Here is a 21,589-nt window from a genome sequence, read left to right on the forward strand (position 1 = left end):
AATTGTTGACAGTTGTTTGGTAGACAGGGAAGTTAATAGATGACTATTTCAAGTGAGGGTTAGTGCATGTGACCTCCTGTTGAAGAGCCACGTCACGTGATGCAGACCACGGAGGAGGAGAAAACACGCCTGCCAAGTAGGAGTGACAGAGGGGGAGCTCGCATAACTACCAATGTCAGCCCAGGAGTGAAGGGTGTCACCAGATGGAGGAGGAGCCTTCGGGGAGAGACCAGCCCATACCAGAAGACAACGCCCCCAAGGAAATGCACTTTAAAAGCCCACGCACAAGAAAATGAATTGGTCGGTTTTCAAATGTCTCTTTCTTGATCTGCTACATATCAGCTGTTAGGAAAGACCACTGAAAATCCACCCGGAGATCTCTGAGGGGTAATATATCACTTGACTAGCTCTGTATCATGAATTATGCAATATTCTCTATATAAAATAATGTTCTAAATATCAGAATTGCTTGTCGTATTGGTTTTTCATATATCTGGAATAATTGGAGGTATTAACATATGTCAACACCTTCTGATCGGTGTGGGCAGTTCTATCTAGGTTGAACCGGCACCGAAAAATCCTTTCCTATCAGTGACGATGACATTGATTGCAAGGATCTTTGTTTTTCCTGAAGTTTCTCCTCAAGGCACTGAATGAGGACGGGGTCCACTTTGGGGTCCAGCTTATTCGCAAACCAGTGACCGTAGTTGAGCAACCAATTCAGTTCTGCTGCCCCAAAAATACACACACTGCGAATGTGTGTACCTGTGCAGGCTGGGTACAGTGAACCCTCCAGGTAGTGCCACTTCACCAGCCTGGTCTTGCTCATCAAGTCTGTGATATCAGGCTGGGACCTGGGCACCTCCCCGGGCACACCTGGTACTCGCACCAGAGTGGCCCAGAAGTGTTCATCGGGGGAGTAGGTGTCCTCCGACCAGGTCAGGAAATCTTTGACCAGGGCTGATGACTTCATGTACACGACAAACTCACGGGACAACACAAAGTAGGCATTGCCAGTGAACATCTCAATACCATGCGGAGACGGGTCCTTAGTCTGTTTGGTTTTCACAGGACGTTTTTGGTATTCGAAGCTGGCTTCCTGCAGCTCATGGTGGAAGGTGAACCTCTCCTTCTTAAAATCAGTGGGGCGGCTTGTCTCCAACATATTGGCACCATTTAGCTTCCGTAGCTCCGACAGCAGCTCCATATTGGGCCTGAGGGGAAAGTCCTGCCCACAGAGGTTGATGACATACTTCCACTTAACCTCTGACCCCAAGAGGTCAGACAGACAGTTGAGGTCAGCGTTCAGCCGGCTAATGCTGGCATAGATGACAGACTCTCGTTTGGAAGCAATGAAGACGTTGGGCAAACAGCGTGCCAAGCCCTCCATGGCGGAGATGAACTGAGCCGAAGCCTTCTGGTCGTAGTGGATACAGTAGATATTACTGGGGGAGTATGACGCCTTGAGGAGTCTCTCCACCATCCAGGCAGATTTGTGAACCACCAGCGAATAGGCGAGAGGGAAGTCTCTCTCCTCCTCGGACGCGCACACAGCCTCATAGCCACTGGACCTGAGGAAATGTGGACAGCTTGAGGTGAGTTTCACCAGACTTTCGTCGTTTTCCTCCACGACGTGTGTCCTTCTGATGACCAGTGATTTCCCCACCTCCACTGGGTCCATATCATATATAGCTGAGCAGTCGATGTTATACTTGTGAAACACTGCAGTGGATCCAAAAGGTTCTGTGATGATGTACCGGTAGTTGTATTTCAAACTGACCAATATCAGAAGACATAGGCCTATAGCCAGCAGTGAAGACATGAATTGCTTCCTTCTTGGTCTTCTGAACAGTTGTCTACATCTTTTTTTCATTCTGTGGTAAAGCAGAGAAAAGCTCATGTAGGTTACAGTAGACATTTGTTAGGTATGTGTGGTCTTGATTTCAGTCACGAAGACTGACTTCTACGTCATCATTTATGACATCACAATTGCTCGAGTGACATCACTGGTGACTAGTGACATGTCATATTCGGGACCTATAAGAGTTGGCTCTGCTAGTCCTCTGCAGTTGTCCATAGATTCATCTCACGGCAACCTTCTGCAACAGTTCCCAGCTTCGAACCTTGCAGACTCAGCTCATCAAGTGCTACAGCGTTCCCAGTTATCCAGACCCCAGTTTACCAAGTGTGTCTTGGCCATCAAGTATCCGCACGTAAATCCTCCAGTCTCACAGTATGCCTAACAAGGCTGCGGTCGAGTGGAGTGGACGTGCACATACGTCAAGGGCTTGGCACTTGGTAAATTGGAGCTAGCAACAGATGCTTGTGGGTAACAAAGACTTTGAGCCTGAGGGCTGTTGCAGAAGTTGACCGAAAAACTGAATTTACAATCGAACACAAAAGATTGCCACCTACTGTATATCATGATGTAAATGATTGTCAGGCCATCGATGTGCAGTGAGTAAATAGGGCTGGGCAATTATGGACAAAATCACAATATTTTTTGACCAAATACCTCAATATTGAATATTGAGACAATATTGTAGGGAGGATGGCTATCGGTGCTTTCACCAAATATTTACACAATGAGATTTTTGATAGCCTAAATAATCATCGGTAATGTGGATATAATGACTAAGTAAAGAAAGACAAATAATACAACATCTAGAACAGTCTGGTACTTTGAGAAAATGACATCACTATAGGCTATTAGGCCTACTGTAAATGCAGCCTTTATAACCAAGAAAGACACACTATCCAAAATCGAAGATGATATCTAGTCTAATATCATACCACAATATTGAATATCGATAAATTGCCCAGCCCTATTTGACTAGCACATAGCCTATACATAAAATAACTAGAAATCACCTTGCTCAGTAAACAGGTGGTAGCCTACAGGTGTGCAGGGTGCCTTTGCTGAGCCTTTTTGTTGAAGTCACAACCTGAAAGTTGTCAGAAAAAATAAATAAATACGTTAAATTACAATTTTACTCACTTACTGTAGTAGCCTATTTGTTCCTGTCCTGTCAGTCCCTTTACACAGCGGCTTTTGTGTAGAGCGGAAAACGAACTTACCGATGTCAGGAGGAGAATGGTGGTCACGGATTCGTTTTCCATCCGGTTCTAACTTTACACACGTGCGGCACCTACTGCAAAGTAAACTTAAAACCATTCATCTCTCAATGTGCTTTGCTGCCACCGCATGTATTGCCCCATCATGGCAATTACCGAGCATGCATCCAAGTTCCCCCGGCGCTGCAACGTCTATACTGACGCGTCTGGTGGTGCGTGCGTCTGCTCTATTGTGGGGAGCGCTAGACGCTCTGAGCAGCGGGGGGAGGACGAGCCCACCCTGCTGCAGTTGCAAAACTTGCATTAGATAATAATCAATCATAATAGGCCCTAATCATGTATGTTTCATCCCCTACCAATATGGACAGGAAAATGTGACTTCACCCTTACCCAATTTATTTTTATTCTGATGTCTTGGTGTGGAGTTTCCATCAGTGCCTAGCAGCCTATCTATATAGGTTACATTACATTATCATAGTGAAAGTGCAGACCTAGTCCTTCTTCCTTCTTAGGGGGAACATGGGAGGTTTGCAAATGTTTAACCAGCATTATGAAAACCCCATCGAAGTCATGTGAAACACACTAGACACAATTTCAAGATGAAACAGCTGTGGCTGTGGGACACAGTCCAGGGGGTTCCTCCGTACATACCCCCCCCCACATCTAAAAATAAAAGTGTTCCAGGTTACTGGACAGAGCTTTTCTTTTTTTGTGTAAATACAATGAATATAAAACAATTAATTCCAGTATATCCCACAGCTATCATGCATTTACTTTTCCAAAAGAAAAAAAGTGCAACAGAACAGGGGCTCCAGATGGAAAGTAGCCTATGGCTAAATCTGTTACAAAGCATCTCTTCCCCTATGGGGTTTAATGTTTTTTTTGTATATGTCCCTGCCAAATAAACTAATAAAATAAAATAAATAAACATCAAAATGTTATCCATGGACAAGGAGTTTATAGCCTATAGGTCTGAGAGGAGGGTGAGGTCTGCCCACTTGTCTGCAGCCAGGTAGTCTTGGGTCTGGAGCCCAGACGTTCGAAGCCATGCCTACTCTACAGTTGTGGATTTGGCTGTTCTTGAGTATGAGGAAATGAGTTTGAGTTGACTCAGTTTGAATATTAGAGTTTACACACAGAGTCCGTTTTTTTAAATCCGCCATCTGAAAAAAAAATCATCGCGCACAGAAAACCTTGCACACACTGGTCCGATGCGTTTTATTATTATGTTTGTCGTTCTATTCGCAATACGAAACAAATAGTCCTCTCCTGTATTCACGTTACAACGTGACTGACATAGCAGGCAGCGGTGATGTGGACAGCAGCTGGTAGTACCTTCACTTCGCCAAGCCGGCTGTGTTGCGCTGTGGCCGGGGAGAGAGAGGGGCCGGTGAGGTGAAACGAGCCGCTCAGACTGGAGTGGACTCCAGCCGAGCGGGACTCGGCAATGTACCCTGCCCCTCCGCGGCTTATTCAACTTGCATGAGTGTGACAAACTGTCAAATTTCCACAATGAGGCAACATCATGAACGCGTGCATCGTGCAGCTGCAGGTAATTGACCAAAAAAAGGGGAAAGCCAACCGGCGCACACAATCGGCTATGTGGACTCCCTCTCTCACAGTCTCTCTCTAGTTTCGTTTCCGCTGAGATCACGTGCTTTTTTTCACCAGTCACCATTGGTTCAAGGCAACGTTGTGTTGCCTTCAAGTGAACTGGGACACAGGCTCTCAACTTTAATGCCGTTCTGATTTTTAACGCTCTGAAAAAATAAATATATATATTGAAGGTCGAATTCTGTACTCGCACACGTGCCCCAAAAGGCATTTTACAATTCGCACTGTTCTATTTTTAGTCGCATATGCGAGTAAAACGGGCGCAGTCACCAGCCCTGGGAGGAGCATGTAGAGGATGCAGACGAGGGGACCAAGCACCGAGCGTTGAGGGACTCCATAGCCACTTCTTAACATGCAGTGGAATCCGTATTATAACCTGCTCCTAGCCGGTTGGCCTGCATGTTAAACAACAATTAGCCGGCCTACGCGCACTCCCGCGAGTCCGTATCTTATCTACCTCGACCGCCGGTATAAGATCCGCTTCCACGCAATCGCAGCTCATGCCAAACAGTGGCAGGTCATTATCCGCAGATCCGTCTGAGTGGGCGGGTGTGGCTCTTCGTGACTCACTTCACGTTCACTAGTTTATTCATTAATGAATCGTTCGGGCAATCGCTTATATCAACGAGCAAACTCACGGTTTCCTCAAGTGCTGCAAAAACGGCTTGAATTGTTTGGCCAACGCGCTTCAGCTGCAGGCAGCCAGGTCCAGTGCATCAGGAGGGACGCTTACTGCTTGCTCCCATGTCAGAAAAAGCCTAACTTTTGTGGGGAGAAATACATTGAAAACTAGTCAGATATGACTTGAATGCCACTTGTAAAATAAATAACCCACAGTGATTGACGACAGTCCGACCACTATTTTGACTGGGCGGCTTTATGTAGCCTAACAAAGGCGAAGCGCTCATTTTTGGCACATTGCCACCCCTCATTGGAATGGACTCCGTTAAAACGGCATGTTTTTTGAAGTCTCCAGATTTGTCGCTAACGTGATGCAGCCAATTCTATTGTGTGAGGCAGCCATTTGAGGCAGGCAGTGTTGTGTGACTGTGCCTCCCCACTGCGGAGAGGATAGGAGCCGACTGACTGATAGGCTATCAAACTTTTGTGGGGAGAAATACATTGTTATGCATGTTTTTGAATGGAGTTTGGTTACAAATTCGCTAAAGCTGTTTCCTATCACATTTCTTGTTTTCGATACATGCTACCGCGCCCCCCCCCCCCCCGCCCACTGGCAGAAAAAACGGCTCATATCCAGTTGTTTCTTAACAAAGACCCCTCATGTTTAGAAAGGCAAAACCTGAAAATATGCTGCTCTCTCTAGCCTGACATGATCCAGAGTTCATGTTTAAAAGGCACTCATGTGAGACTGGGGTGGTGTGGGATTTGCAGTTATTGATGGAGATGTAGTGAAAGCTGTCTGACAGGTTGGATTTGAACCAGGAGAGTGCTGAACCAGTTATGCCAATGCAGGATTGTAGGCGACTGAGGAGGTGTCAAAGGCTGCACTGAGGTCGAGGAGGAGGAGAATGTTGAGGGAGCCGGAATCAGAGGAGAGTAGGAGGTCTATGGTGACTTTGATCAGAGCGGTTTCGGTACTGTGGTGTGTTCTGAAGCCGGATTGGAATGTTATCTGGTTGGTGTGGATGTATTGCTTGAGTTGTTTTGCGACGGCACGTTCCAGTATTTTGGAGAGGAGTGGGAGGTTGGAGGTGGGTCTGAAGTTGTTGGGGTTGCCGGGGTCTAGGTCAGGCTTTTTGAGGATGGGTGTAATAGCAGCGAGCTTGAGCGGAGAGGGAACAATGCCAGAATTGAGGGAGGAGTTTATGTCAGTGATGAGTGGGGCGAGAGAAGAGAGACAGGTTTTGACAAGGGTGGAGGGGATTGGGTCGAGGTGACAGGTGGATGACTTGATTCCAGAGAGTAAATCAGAGAGGTCAGATGTGGTTATGGGGGAGAAGAGGGAAAGGCAATGGTCTGTTGGTGGGGAAGGTGCAGGCTCCGGGTTGGGGGTGATGGCAGAGGAGGTGGCAAGCTGGTTGTGGATGTTTTTGATTTTGGAGTGGAAGAATGATAGAAAGTTCTTGCATTTTTCTGGGATGAAGGAGGGTGAGATATTGTCCAAAGGTTTGAGGATCTTGTTTATGGTGGAAAACATAAACCCACAGAGTTTATGTGTTGGGTGAGGTTGAAACAGTTGAGTATGTGCAAAAAATCAGTTGCAATTTTGGGGGAGTCAATGTGAATGTTAAAATCGCCTAGGAGTAAAACAGATGGTGAGATTGTAGACAGTTGTGTGATGAATTCTCATAGGTCGGATAGGAAAGAGGGGTTGGGTTTGGGAGGACGGTAGATGAGAGCGATGAGTAGAGGTTTAGAGCCGGGAAGTTTAAATGCCAGATGTTCAAAAGATGGTGCAGCAGGGATGGAGAGTGGTCTGGGGTTGAGCTCTTGATGGTGTATAGCAGCAGTTCCTCCTCCCCAGCCCTCAGTGTATGGGTTGTCTAGATATGAGTATCCAGCGGGGGTGGTTTGCTTTAATTATAAATAGTTAAAGTTTTTGCCAGGTTTTGGTGAGACAAAGTAAATTCAGTTTATTGTCTGTGATGAATTAATTGAGAATAAGACTTTTATTGTTGAGAGATCTTGTGTTGAACAGGGCGATTTTCAGGTGCTTTTATTTTGAAGTTGACGTGGAGGAAGTGGGTATTGGGCAGAGGTTGAAAGGATTCATGTGGGGGTTGTTCTGATGACGTGACGTGTTGTTGTGATGGAATGAGGAAGTGCGAGAGCTGTTTTCGGACCACAGAGATGGGATGGTGTTTGTCGTGGTGGATTTATAAACAAACTTGCGGCGGGAGCCTCTGTGGATGTACTGGTGGCATCGTAGAAGTCCTGAGTTTTTTATTGACATGATGAATTCTGTAGGAGGATGCATTTGGTGGTTTAGCCAGAGGAGTTGCATGGATGTGTAGCGTAGCGTCATGACCGAAACAGAGCTGGAACAGATGGTGGATGATGGCTGTGACTGGTGAATTGACAGTAGATAAAACAAGACTAACCACAGCATGGCAGATGGAGAGATGAGCCAGCCTAGGCCCAGGTTGGAAGCTGAGGGGAGCTAGCTTTCTCATGGTAGAAGGCAGCGGTCCTAGCCAGCGAGGGCTAACCGCACCGGGCCAGGTGGTGGCCTGTCCGGGGTCTGCCTTCGTCCACGGCAGTGGTCTCAACGGTACTGGAAGGCAGCGGTCCTAGCCAGCGGGGGCTAACCGCACCGAGACAGGTGGTGGCCTGTCCGGGATCTACCTTCCAGCTGTGTAGTAGTGGATGAAGTCCGGCAGACAGAGGTGAGTGCCCGAGCAGTAACGTTACTGTTACATTATCCAGATGGAGTGAGATGAAGTAGAGGTAGATTGTTTTGGCAAACAACACTGACTCAAATCAGAACAAATCAAGGAGATTGCAAAGAAAACAAACTTATACAAACTTAAATGGAGGGAGAAGTGGCAGCCAAGCGCGCCAGCGTCCTCTCCACATCCGTCAAAAAGTTGTACTTCTTTACTCTTAAGGTACCTAAAATGCAGATCAATGCTGGAAATCACTGTACTAGTAGATTTAGGTGTACAAAAAAATATTCCAGTGAGTGTTTTAAAAAGACACTTTCTGAGAGAGATTGGGCTGATGTTTTGGGTAGCAAGGATGTTGATGTTGCCTGCAACCTCTTCAAAGAGCATTTCATAGCTGTACTTGATGCTGTGGCTCCAATGAGGGAATCTAGACTTAAACAGAGAAGTGCTAAGTGGATGACCTCTGAAATTTTAAATCTTATTAGACAACAAGATTTATATTTCAGAAAGTTTAAGAAGTCAAAACTGACTACGAACTATGATAAATAAATAAAAATCAAGCCAGCTATAGCATAGAGAAAGCGAAGTCCCAATTTTATGTGGATTCTATTGCTGACAATGCACACCAGCCCAAGAGAATGAGCTTCAGTCAGGTTTCAGAGCAGCATCCTCTACTGAAACCTGTCTTATAAATTTGTTTGATTTTATTAGAAGTAACTTTGAGAACGGTAAGTATGTTGGCATGATCTTGCTCGATCTACAGAAAGCTTTTGATACAGTGAATCATGCTATACTTGCTTTCAAAACTACAGTGCATGGATTTCAGTCAGACTGCTGTCAAATGGTTCACTTCTTACCTCACAGGAAGACCTCATGTATGTGATGTAGAAGGTGTTAGATCTGAACCTTTGGGTATTGTATGTGGGGTGCCGCAGGGATCTATTTTTGGCCCTCTTTTGTTTTTTTGTATATTAATGATATGCTAGCAGCTGTGCAATGCAAGCTTTTGTTGTATGCTGATGATTCTGCATTGCTGGTCCCTGGAAATGATGTCAATGAAATACAGAGCATCATGAGCACTGAATTGGAAAGTGCCAGAGAGTGGCAGTGACAAACAGAGCAAGTAAAACAGAGTAAATTCTCCCGTGAACCAATTGCTGCTAAAATCGTATCTAATTGTGCCGGTAAAATTAAAATTCTGTATCGTAAGACAAGGTCTTTCGATTTTTCTGTTAAGAAACCTTTGGTTTCATCCTTGGTTCAGTGCAATTTTGATTATGCTTGTGCTTGGTATCGTGGCTTGACGGCAAACCTCAGAAACAAACTGCAAAATAACATAATTCATTACTTACTAGATGCACCTCCTAGAACTCATGTAGGGAGTAACAAATTCAAGAAGGTGGGCCTGCTGCCAGTGCACCACAGGATAGAGCAGTTGAAACTCAATCACATGTTTAACATTGTAAATGATACTGCTCCATACTACATTGGCTCGCAGATAGGCATGGTTCATACTCAGCATGGACACAACGCCAGTGTGCGCTCATGTATAGTGCCACGGGTGAACGGTGTAGAACAGCGTTCCACTAGGCATCAAACTCTCAGAGTCCAGAGGGTTGTTTAGAAGTCAGGTCCATGCTCATCTCTGCAGCAAGGTGACTGGGTAGGTTAGTAGGCCTAATTGGCTGGTCCCGTGAGCTAAAATGAGGAGTAAAATGGATGATTTTAGGATAGGTTCTCTCGAAGTACCATATTTATTGGTGTCTAAATCTATATTATGTTTGTGATGGGGATTTTTGCTACAGTTTTTTAGAGGACTATCTTCACAACGGCGGTAATTTTGCGTTAGCGCCCGTTTTGCACTGGAATAGCGCCGCACAAAGCACTAATTGTGGGCGTGTCGGCCCGCTGCCCTTCCTGTCATCTCGGCACAAACCTCCATAGGCGTGTTTATGCCCAAAACAGGATTCACCAGTGTGAGATCACGCCCCTTAAAAGCCACAGCGTCACCGCCATCATGTCTGTGACAGCAGCTTCTTTCTTGCTCAGTGCAAGCAGAGAAACAGAGTGAGAGAGAGAGAGAAAAGAGAGAGATAGAGAGAGAGAGGGAGAGGGGGGGGGGAGAGAACGAGAGAGGAAAGAGAGAGGGAGAGAATTGGAGTATGAACCAGTTCGGATACGTAACGAAAATTGATGCTGATGGAACGATCCATTTGAAACACAAAGGGAATATCGGATATTCAATATATAGATATTCAATATCTCCATGTTGTCCCAAAGCGTGCGCTTACTGTAATTAGATGTTTCGTTCATATAGGCTATAACATACACATCTAAAATTATTAGTTTCTTTAACTCATTGAGTGCCAATGACAACTAAAGTCGTCAATTGCGTTTTTTGACGGTGGGACGTGGATTAAAGCCTGATCCATCTCCTGTGAAAGTATGGTGGATGTTGAATGTGTAAAAGCTATTTTACAGACCCATTAGGTGGCGACAGTGCTCTCCAGATTACAGAAAGGCGAGGAAAAAACAGAGAAGAAGTCATGGGGAAACGGAAATCGCATCCGTATGCATCGATATGCATGAAGCATAACGTTAGCTGTGCCTGCAGCAGCCAATCTGCTGCCACAATTGCGCCCCTCCGTGTCCGCTGCGATAGCCCATCCGCATGATTAGTTGTGGAGTTGCTATTATTCTCAACTGGAAGCGATGGGAGCCGGTAACAAATACACGCGGAACGCTGTAAAAAAGCTGGATGTAGCGCACTTTTCAGTACAGAGCAAACGCAGCAGAGAGCCACCAGAGACACTCCCACGGAGGTGGGGTTTGCAGTTGAGCGGGGTGGGGCACACAGGGCAGCATACAACACCCAGACAGACCCAGACAGCAGGACAGGATTGGCAAACGCAAGCTAGAATATCTGATGCCCACCAGCAGTAAATCAAGACCAGCAAGAAGCTGCAACCAGCAGCGCACGCAGGGGCCAGCGCTGCTGGTTGCAGCTAAAAAATATTATTTTGCCAAACAAAATTCCTTTGTTTTCACTGTTTTATTGAAGGAAATTATTTTTGAGGTGTGACTACATCAGAAAATATTAGCTTCAGAGTCAGTCATGTGCTTGAAATGCTTCATTTCACAAAAGGCTAATTATCTCAGCTTCTAAATTGAAAAGTCTCTTTTTGCTGAAATCAACCTATCTTCTCCGGCTCATAACTAAAGAACGGAAAATGATATCAATAAACTTTTTTTTGCTGATGATAGAAGAGAGTCTCATCGTTCTTTGGGCGTGTTCGGTGTTTACATAGTAATATCACACAATATTCTGTGGGCCTCGAGATATCACTGAAAACGCTCTGAAACTCTGGCACTGGGAGCATCTGTTTTCCAAAAGTGGCTGGCACTCAATGAGTTAATAGGGTAGGAATGTGTGAGATTTTTATTCTAGCCTAATTCAATAGCCTATGTCAGAATTGTCCACTCTGGTTAAGCCATTGACTGCGGTCACGACATCCGCGCTGTGGAGAAGCTCATCTTGCATGCGTACAATTGCAGGGAAAGAGGTTACATTTTCATCCTCCGTGTCTGTAACGTCCCTCGTTTGTTCAAACAAAGCAATGAAAAGGAGAGCGAGCATGCAATCAGATGCAGATCAGTGCCACCATGTTCAGCTTATTTTTCTCGCGATATGAGATTTCATCTCAACGATACATATTGTCACGTTTTGATATCGCAATATATTGTGGGACGATATATTGTGACATCCCTAGTATTTTTCCAATACTGGTGCTAACATTATAACTTATTACTGGGAGCCGAATTATAATAGGCAACCCGTCTTCTTTAATAAAATTACGGTTTTCTTAGGGTTTGAAAATCCTTGTTCAGATTTCTCAGGTTTTCAACATTATTTGGATGTCTCAAGGTTGAAAAATTGTTGGAATCAACTGGGATGTCTACTGGGATGTCTGTGTTTCAGCTTTGTGCACTGTCATCTCAAAGTTATGTTCTTTAGTTTATTCATTTTTAATTAATTGTTTGTGTTTATTTATGTTTTATTACTTTCTCCTGTTTTTTGTTTTGGCTTTTTTTTTTTTACTTGTGTACCAGTGACGTCGTTAGGCTTGGGCTTTCGGGGCTGTAGCCCCGGATCTTTTATGGAAAGCAAATATGCATTACCCCCCCTTTTTTTTTTTTACAAAAATAAGAACAGCTGGCTCTATCACTCTCATCACTCTATTCACTATCACTCTCATCACTCTATTCAATGATGGTCCTGGATGACTGTACTTGAAGGTGGACTTGGGCTAGCACTCAATGGTGGCCCTGGATGACTGTGCTTGAATGTGGACCTAGACTAACACTCAATGGTGGTCCTGGATGAATGTGACTTGATGGTGGACCTGGACTAACACCAAGAGTTAGCCTTGCTGGCTAACATAAGCTCAAGCCCGGTTTTAGAGGGGTGCAAAAGCACGCATTGCACCCTTATTTTAATTGTCTGCATGCTCAGTTAAAAGAGTGGTAAAACAAAAAAAAGTAATAATAATAAAAAATAATGTAGCCTAGTAGAGTGTTGTATGTTCTGAAAGACTTATGTTGCAATATTCTTTGCTAAAACACTTTACAGCATTTAAAGAGATTATTTGGTCTTAACCAAAGGTACATTGAAATCTCCATGCTGCAGCTGCACACTTACTGTTTAAACTTGAATTATAATTGTTGTTTTTCTTTGTTCTTTGATGTGAATGTATGGCTTTTTGGCACCTACATGTAAGGTTGACATGTTTAAGGTTGACATAATTGTATTATCACTATATGGTCCAAATATTTCAGTAAAGCACTTGAAACACTTGAAATAGTGTGAGAGAGAGTGGCGTCAGCGGAGGACCAAAATGCGAGACTCATTAGCCAATGAACAGCCAGGAATGGGTCTCGCGCTACTTAAGCATGCTAAAATAAAGCTGATAATGTACAATTTGATTCAAGGGATGAAAAACCCTTTCAAAGTACAACACAAAGTGTCTATTTTGCTGCGACTCGACAGTGCTGCTTTTTTTACTTAAGAGTTCCAGGACCTTACTTCCTGGAAAAAAACTGGTCCATTGGAGTGAATGGAGATGTCGGGACTCTTCTATCTATACGACTCTGACTTGAAATAGTCTTGCTTGGCTGGTATCATTCTACTTGAAATGATGGTAAAATGCATTATTTTTAGTAAAATAACATGTCAAATTTTTCCTTTGGCCAGCCACCCGGGTCGGCCCGTGCATGTGCACCCCTTCCTATCTAGGATGCATCCCTAGTCATCTTGTTCTGGAACCGGCCCTGCATAAGCTAATTAGAAGTTAACAGACATCACTACTTAATCAATCTGACTAACTGTATGTCATGTATACAGACACATGCTTGGCTCCAATACATATTTTATTGAATAAGTCAACTGTTGACCAAAGACCAAAAGACAAACAGTTTGAGCAGCAAGCTGCATTTTAGCTTGCTTAGCTTTAGCAGGAAGAGCTAATGCTACCACAAGCCATATCTAGTAATGTATATTTTCACTCTTAATTCTTCAATCTAAATTGCGCCAAAAGTCCAATCTAGTTTTAACACAGCCTCTTTCTCATTAAATATAACCCGCCAAGATTAAACATAATACAGTAATTCCCCCAACCAAATACAGTTTGTAAAATTGAAGCAAATCTCACCTTTGAGCATTAGGCATTAGCATTAACAATTAGTCACAAGCTAACTTTGCCACAAGTCCAATGTAGTAACCTCTATTCTCACACATATTTCTTTCCCATTATAGAACCCAGTGAGTTTAAATGCATATAATTCCCCATGAAACAGTTTGTAAAATTGAAACAAATCTCACCTTTTCAGCATCAGCCATATGCACATGCTAAATTCAATACAACGTTGTTTGAAAGGGGCTGTGCTAAAGTGGACATTGTTGTTTGAAATGGGTGGTTCCTCCATGCTGCAAGTCACATGTAAATGGCACCACAATCCGAGATCTGCTGCTGAGTGGGTGGTTGTGAGTCCTGGACAAACAAGTTTCATCATGTTCCAGGAACAACTGTTACTTGGTGAAATCAGATCGTGTGCCCATCTAACTAGGTCCTGCAACATCAAGCACTTCGAACCAGTCTCTGATTGGTGCTACGACCTGTCACTCATTCAATTTCAAACCTCCTAGACCTGCCCTCAAATACCAGCTGTCTATGAAGGGGCACAGACTCACTTATGTAGTATGCGGAGTGCAGCGATTCAATGTAATATTTGAGTCTGGGGAGAGACTAGTCACACTGTAACATTGACTTTGTGCCACTACGTGTGTGTGTGTGTGTGTGTGTGTGTGTGTGTGTGTGTGTGTGTGTGTGTGTGTGTGTGTGTGTGTGTGCGTGCGTGCGTGCGTGTGTGTGTGTGTGTGTGTGTGTGTACCCCTCTCTTGAGGCTGCGGATACACTGCTTCCTGGTCCTGGAGCCAGACGTCATGAGGTCGTTGAGCCGCTGCGTGATTGGTTCTCTTGCAGGAGGGGGTGGGGACTGTGGACTGTTGACCACGCCCCCTGGGGAGGGCGAGGTCGGTGGCGGAGGCGGGGGCTGACGGGGGGACGAGAGAAGAGTCATCAACTAGAGAGAGAGGTAGAGAGAGAGAGGGAGAGCGACAGAAAGAGAGAACGATGAAGGGAGAGAGATAGAGAGGAGAGACAGAGGGAGGGAGAGAGTCAAACAGAGAGAGAGAGAGGGGGGAGACAGAGAGGGAGAGAGTCAGACAGAGAGAGAGAGGATATAGTGAATGTTATAGGAATCGCTAAAGCCCCATTCACACTTAGAATGCTAACTATAACTTACATACCTGCTAACACTCCGTTTTTAACCCTTTATCCCGCTGTGCTCCCACTTGGTAATGTCTCCCGCTAATCTCCCGATTTGTAGGATATGTGTCGCGGTACCTGGTGGCAACCCAACCCAGCCAGAGGCAGTGATGAGTGATGCACGTGCGTCACTGCACTCCCTCAAGCAGCTCTTGGGTGAGGCGCTCTGCCATATGTATACAGTCAAAGGGCTCCACTCGCTTTGCCGCTGGAAATGGATCAAACAGGTCCCAAGAAGAAGAGATATGCTGCCAAATTTCAGTCCACTTGGTACGAGAGACCATCCCGTTTCTAACCGCTACCCACATCAGCAAATACCATGCTTTTTACAAGGTATGTCGAGCGTAGAACACGGTGGGGAAAATGACGCTAGTAAACAAACATGCTAACGTTAAACATGTCAAACACCAGACATGGGACCAAGTCACTTCGGTCCAAGTCTCAAGTAAGTCCCAAGTCATTTGGTCCAAGTCTCAAGCAAGTGCCAAGTCATTTTGTTTTGGGCAAGTCAACTCAAGTCAAGTCACAGGTTTTGTCAAGTCAAGTCGAGTCCTTAGTTTAGGGCAAAATTGTGGGTCGAGGCCAAGTTAAGCCGGTGTACTCCAAGGTTGAGGCGGTCGTGTCATTCCCTGCTCCTGTTTCTCGACGCAGCCTGATGCGGTTCTTAGGCATGGCAGGCTATTATAGAAGTTTTTGCAAAAACTTCTCGATCGTGGCTGCGCCGCTCACCGATATGTTGAGTCCAAAAGTGCGTTATCGCTGGTCTCCTACTTGCCAGTCTTCATTTGAGAGTGTGAAGGCTTTGCTGACAAATGCACCTGTTCTTGCTGCGCCTATGTTTGAACGGCTGTTCAAACTTGCTGTTGATGCGAGTGATGTCGGAGCGGGTGCTGTCCTCCTGCAAGATGGAGATGATGGTGTGGGGCACCCGGTCTCGTATTACTCTAAGAAATTTAATCGGCATCAACGGGCATACGCTGTGATTGAAAAGGAGGCCCTTGCTCTTTTATTGGCTCTCCCTTTGAAGTGTACGTCGGGGCGGCTAGTGCGCCTATTATAGTTTATACTGACCACAATCCTCTCGTTTTCATTAATCAGATGCGTAATTCGAATTGACGCCTCATGCGCTGGTCACTGTTCCTGCAGGCGTTCAACGTGGAGGTCAGACATAGCAAGGGCAAGGATAATGTTCTGGCTGACACGTTGTCGCGCTGTTGGATGGACTGAATAGCCTCTGTCGTGTTCGGCTATTCACCACCTTAGGGGTGGGGGTGTTATGTGACCAGCCAGCCTCCTCCTCTTCTCGCTCTCTCTCTCTCCCCTCCCTCTGGAGTTCCTGCTCCATCTTAATTGCCTGAGCAGCAACACCTGGAGCCAATCAACCCAAGGGTTTATTTAAATGGAGGTTGGAGTGGAGAATAGGCAGAGCTTGCACACACACACACACACACACAGCAGCGCCTGGAGAGGGTTCTCCTCTCCAGTGGTAACTATTATTTTGTACTTTCTACTTTGGTTGTACTTTGTTCTGTTATTTTGTTTATTTGTTCAGGCTGAAGTCCCCGGTAGTTATGTTTTCGTAATGATCCTGTTTAACCCCTTGTCCTTTTTTGTCTCTTCAGGACATTAGCTGACTTCGACGGCCCAAAGGGGTTGGCCCAGGCCTTTTCCTTAGTTTGGCCGGATCTTCAGCCTCCTTTCTTTATATCATTTGTTACTTTGGTCATTTTCTCCACTTTGGTTAAAATAAACATTATTTGAATAATTGTGCAACCTGCCTGGTGTCCCAATATGTTCTGGTCTTCTGTTGAGCCTTATTTCATGTGTTGAAGACCGTGACACTCTGCATTTTTGATTATTATTTCATCTCATGGTGAGTACCCAAGTCACAACATGTACATAGAGCTTTTTGGCGCTGTTAGAATGTGTGTTTTGGTGACTTTGAACGGCTATACCATTTACTCCAATTCATTGGTGATGCTAACTAACTGGACGACTGTACCTCACTGTATGTGTCTTGGTTATGTATGGGCGATATGGCAAATGGGCGAAACTCCCAAAAAGTTGGCCTATCCCTTTAAGGCATGGCTTTCTTACGGAAAGGCTTCAGGGCTAACTTGTCCCATGTGCGATCAGAGGCAGGCAGTAGCTGAGCCATGCTACTGCTCCTCTCTCCCTCACTCCTCTTGTTGGTGTTGTTAGTGAACTCTGTCTAGTTATTAGTTCTGTTAAATCCTGCGGTTTTGTTATTGTGTGTTATGGTGCTGGACACAACTACTGAATTTGTATTAGCTGCTGCTTTCTTCCAGCTTTAGCTATGGCTGCTAATCATTACAACTACTAATGGGCCTAGTCTTTAGCTTAGAGTGACAATGTTAGCTCTTGTGAGTGTAGTGAGTCCAGTGCCCTCGTTCGTTATTGTTTTTGTGTGACCAATAAATCACACAACTTTTTCATGGTTATATTTGTCTAGTCTGATGATGTGACCCTTAACCCCTAGACAGTGGGTTTAAAAAAACTAGTACTATCGTACACTGCTGTATTTCCCAAATCGTCCTGGAGGACGAGCCCGGTGCCGCGTCTATATGCCGACAGACCGCAGTGCCGACAGTCCGCAATGCCGATAGCCCACAAGCAGAACCAGCTGAGCGGTGTGCAGCGTGTCGGGGGATGGGCTGGAGCTAACCTCTCCCAGCCCCCACGCCTAAACCTAACCTCTCCCACCCCCCATGCCTAAACCTAACCTCCCCCAGACCCTAACCCTAAACCTAACCTCTCCCACCCCCCATGCCTAAACCTAACCTCCCCCAGACCATAACCCTAAACCTAACCTCTCCCAACCCCCACGCCTAAACCTAACGTTGGCATTGCGGGCTGTCGGCACTGCGGGTAGTCGGCATAGCGGGTGGACCCCACGAGCCCGGGGGCATGCTTGACTTTTGCCTGAACCCACAGCTATGTGCTGCTCCGCTGAGCATTCCATAAAACAAGATAGGGTTCTCAAAGCGGAAAGGATGTGTGAGGTCACAGTGACCTTGAACTTTGACCACCAAAATGTAATCAGTTCATCCTTGAGTCCAAGTGGACGTTTGTGGCAAATTTGAAGAAATTCCATCAAGACATTCCTGAGATATCGCGTTGACAAGCTTGAAAATGGCATTCGAGAGGTCACAAGTGACCTTGACCTTTGATAACCAAAATGGAATCAGTTCATCCTTGCGTCCAAGTCGAGGTTTGAGCCAAATCAGAAGAAATTCTATCAAGCCGTTCTTGAGATATTGCGTTAACCAACTTGGGAATGGCGTTCGTGAGGTCACAGTGACCTTGAAGTTTGACCACCAAAATGTAATCAGTTCATCCTTGAGGCCAAGTTAATGTTTGAGGCAAATTTGATGAAATTCCGTCAAGGCATTCCTGAGATATCGTGTTAACAAGCTTGAAAATGGAGTTGAAGAGGTCACAGTGACCTTGACCTTTGATCACCAAAATGTAATCCTTTCATCCTTGCGCCCAAGTCGACGTTTGAGCCAAATTAGCAGAAATTCCATCAAGCCGTTCTTGAGATATGGCTTTAACGAACTTGGGAATGGCATTCGTCAGGTCACAGTGACCTTGACCTTTGACCACGAAAATCTAATCAGTTCATCCTTGAGTCCAAGTCAATGTTTGAGGCAAATCTGATGAAATTCCGTCAAGGCATTCGTGAGATATCGCGTTAACAAGCTGGAAAATGACGTTTGAGAGGTCACAGTGACCTTGACCTTTGACCACCAAAATCTAATCAGTTCATCCTTGAGTCCAAGTCGATGTTTGAGGCAAATCTGATGAAATTCCGTTCAGGCGTTCCTCAGATATTGCGTTAACAAACATCGTACGGACGGACGGACAACCCGGATCCATAATGCCTCCGGCCTGGCTATCGCCGACGGAGACATAAAAAGTAAATAACACCATGAGCATTCCACTCTTTACCTCTAGGCTCCTAAGTGGAGCATAGGGACGCAACCACACGACACCAATAGCTGTCTTCCTGATTCCTCATGTCCTTATAGTATCTTCATAGTTGTCACTCTTAGAGTTGATCAGGTAATTGTAAACATTCTTCTTTATGCGGACGATATTATTTTGCTTTCAGAAAGGGAAGAAGATTTACAAATGATGCTGATATGTGTTAATGAGTGGTGTAAGAAATGGAGACTGTGTATTAATCAAAAGAAATCACAAGTAATGCACTTTAGAAGTCCAGGGAAAGAGAGAAGTTGTTTTCAGTTCTGTATTGGTGACAAACTCGAGTTTACAGATAAGTATAAATACCTTGGTTTGTTTTTTGATGAATACATGTCGTTTTTCCATGGTGTTTCTGTTCTAGCAGACTCAGCAAGCAGGGCACTGGGAGGTATTATAGGTAAGACTAAAATGTTGAGAGATATGGGCTACTCTACTTATTCGAAATTGTATCAAACCTGTGTATGTCCTGTCTTAGATTATGTTTCGGGGGTTTGGGGTTTCAAAAGGTTTCAGTTGAATGAACGAGTTCAGAATCGAGCAATCAGATTCTACCTGGGACTTCATAAATATGCCCCCATTTTGGCAGCTAATGGAGATATGGGGTGGGACTCCTGTGAAATTAGGTGGAAGGCCAGTATGGTGGGTCTTTGGAACAGGCTGCTGGGTTTACCACCCAACAGGGTGGCTAGCCATATTTTCTTTTGGGATTTGTTTGTTGATGGGGAATGGGTCTCTGAACTGTATGACCTACTACAGGAATGTGGTCTGGAAGACCATTATTTCCAAAGAAAAACTGTGAATGTGGAGGAGTTTAAAAATCGAATCCGGGTTAAATGTCTACAATCCTGGGCTGAAGAAATTTGGCAAAAGCCAAAATTAAGAACATATTGTTTATTTAAAAAAGATTATAAATGTGAAAAATATGTTTTGTATAATTTGTCAAAAAGTCAGAGATCACTCTGTGCACAGATAAGATGTGGCATCCTACCATTACATATTGAAACAGGAAGATATAGAGGGGTAGCTGAGGAGGATAGAATATGTGAATATTGTGAGTTGAATGAGGTGGAAAATGAAATTCATTTCATTTTATATTGTCCTTTGTATCATGACCTGAGAGAAACAATGTTTAAAAGAGTCCATACTCCTGAGCTAAATATGATAGATAGTGAGAACGGAGTAATACTCGAATTTCTTTTTAAAAATATTTTTGCATTCTCTGAATTTCTTTCTAAAGCATGGGACAGGAGGAGAAGGTTGACGTATAACTGATAAAGTAGAGTTTATTTTCTATTTATTTATTTTCGTTTTATTTTCGTATTCAGTGCAGGTATGTATGAATGTATATGTATGTATATGTATAGGCATATTATGTCTGCATGTATATATACTCTCTAATTTGGGCTGGGTAACATACCAGAATGTTATGTTTTGTTAAATATTGAATGTTGATGTGTCTGATAATCCCATGTGGGATGGGTCATGTAATTGTCCTGACACGAAAATAAAATATTCATTCATTCATTCTTAGAGTGAATGGGCCAACCCTAGAACACTAACGTCGGGTGATTTTCACCCGGACAATTGAATTCACGTGATTTTCATTGTCTTGCTGCTGTCTGAGGTGGGCGGGTCCTTAGGTACCTTCAGGATGCTCACTGACGTCATTGAATGTAGGTTTGTTTCCCTGCTCCCATTCATGGTTTTTTCTACCGGCTACGTGTTCGGGTGATTTTCACCCGACGTTAGTGATAGAGGGTAAAATATCTTCGGGTTAGGGTTAATGTTATTGTGGTAACTTGGGTGGTGATTTTCACCACACAAGTCCCATGAATGGGTGGACCAAAGGAGAAGTTGGGAGCTCCTGTTTTTTTGGTGGGGGGATTTTTTTGTAACGATTACCTCATTTTTCCCGAATTTGACATATTTTTTATAGTGTCCCCCATAATATTTTTTTTGGTGTTTTTTGTGATATTTCACATTTAAAAATAAAAGAAGAGTACCTCAAATTGCCATGTATTGTTGTACTTTAAGATATTTTGATGAGAAGTATGTTTTATGGGGTATATTGCATCGGGTGAAATACACCCAACGTTAGTGATGGTGTGACTTTAAATCACGTTAGTGTTCTAGGGTTAAATGTTTCTTTTCTGTATAATGACTTTGTGTGTGCGTGTGTGTCTGTGTGTGTGTTTGTCTGTACCTTGTTTTTGCGTATGAATGGCCACAGCTTCCTGCTGTGTCTCCGCCCCACCTGGCGGTTGTCAAGGTAGCTGGACTCAGAGAGGCTCCGCCTTATGGAGGCTCCGCCCTCAAACTCCACATCGCCAGGTGGATCGAAGCCTGACTTGTACAACTCCACCACCACACGTGTATCCTACACACACACACACACACACACACACACACACACACACACACACACACACACACACACACACACACACACACACACACAACTGAGCTTTACAATGATCTAGTCAGAAGACAACAACATGAGTAAATGCCATGAGGCCAAGCTTGAGTCTGAATGGACCTACAGTAGGTGCCACCAGGCACAGAGTGCATAGGATTTTTTTTAATATCATTCATGCCCCTCATTCATCATAATTCATGCAATTGACAATCATGTACATCTATTAACCCTTTTTCATCAATCCC

The 21,589-nt window shown here is 44.5% G+C and overlaps 1 protein-coding gene and 1 pseudogene across 2 annotated transcripts in view; both read right to left on the bottom strand.

Annotated features, from left to right (window-relative positions):
• LOC310784498 (formin-binding protein 1-like) overlaps window positions 1–21,589 on the bottom strand; it is a gene marked incomplete at both ends in the record, with an annotated part of 177,161 nt that overhangs the window by 77,042 nt on the left and 78,530 nt on the right. The window contains 2 exons of the mRNA XM_083645483.1: window positions 14,484–14,675; window positions 21,132–21,305. Coding sequence (XP_083501609.1) covers window positions 14,484–14,675; window positions 21,132–21,305 — 366 coding nt within the window. The remainder of the gene's footprint in view (window positions 1–14,483; window positions 14,676–21,131; window positions 21,306–21,589) is intronic.
• Window positions 551–1,822, bottom strand: LOC310783748 (beta-1,3-galactosyl-O-glycosyl-glycoprotein beta-1,6-N-acetylglucosaminyltransferase 4 pseudogene; annotated as a pseudogene). Its single transcript has one exon. The product of its transcript is annotated as a beta-1,3-galactosyl-O-glycosyl-glycoprotein beta-1,6-N-acetylglucosaminyltransferase 4 pseudogene (transcript).

The sequence above is a fragment of the Poromitra crassiceps genome (genome assembly GCF_964638095.1).
Source record: "Poromitra crassiceps genome assembly, chromosome: 10".
Taxonomy (NCBI): domain Eukaryota; kingdom Metazoa; phylum Chordata; class Actinopteri; order Beryciformes; family Melamphaidae; genus Poromitra; species Poromitra crassiceps.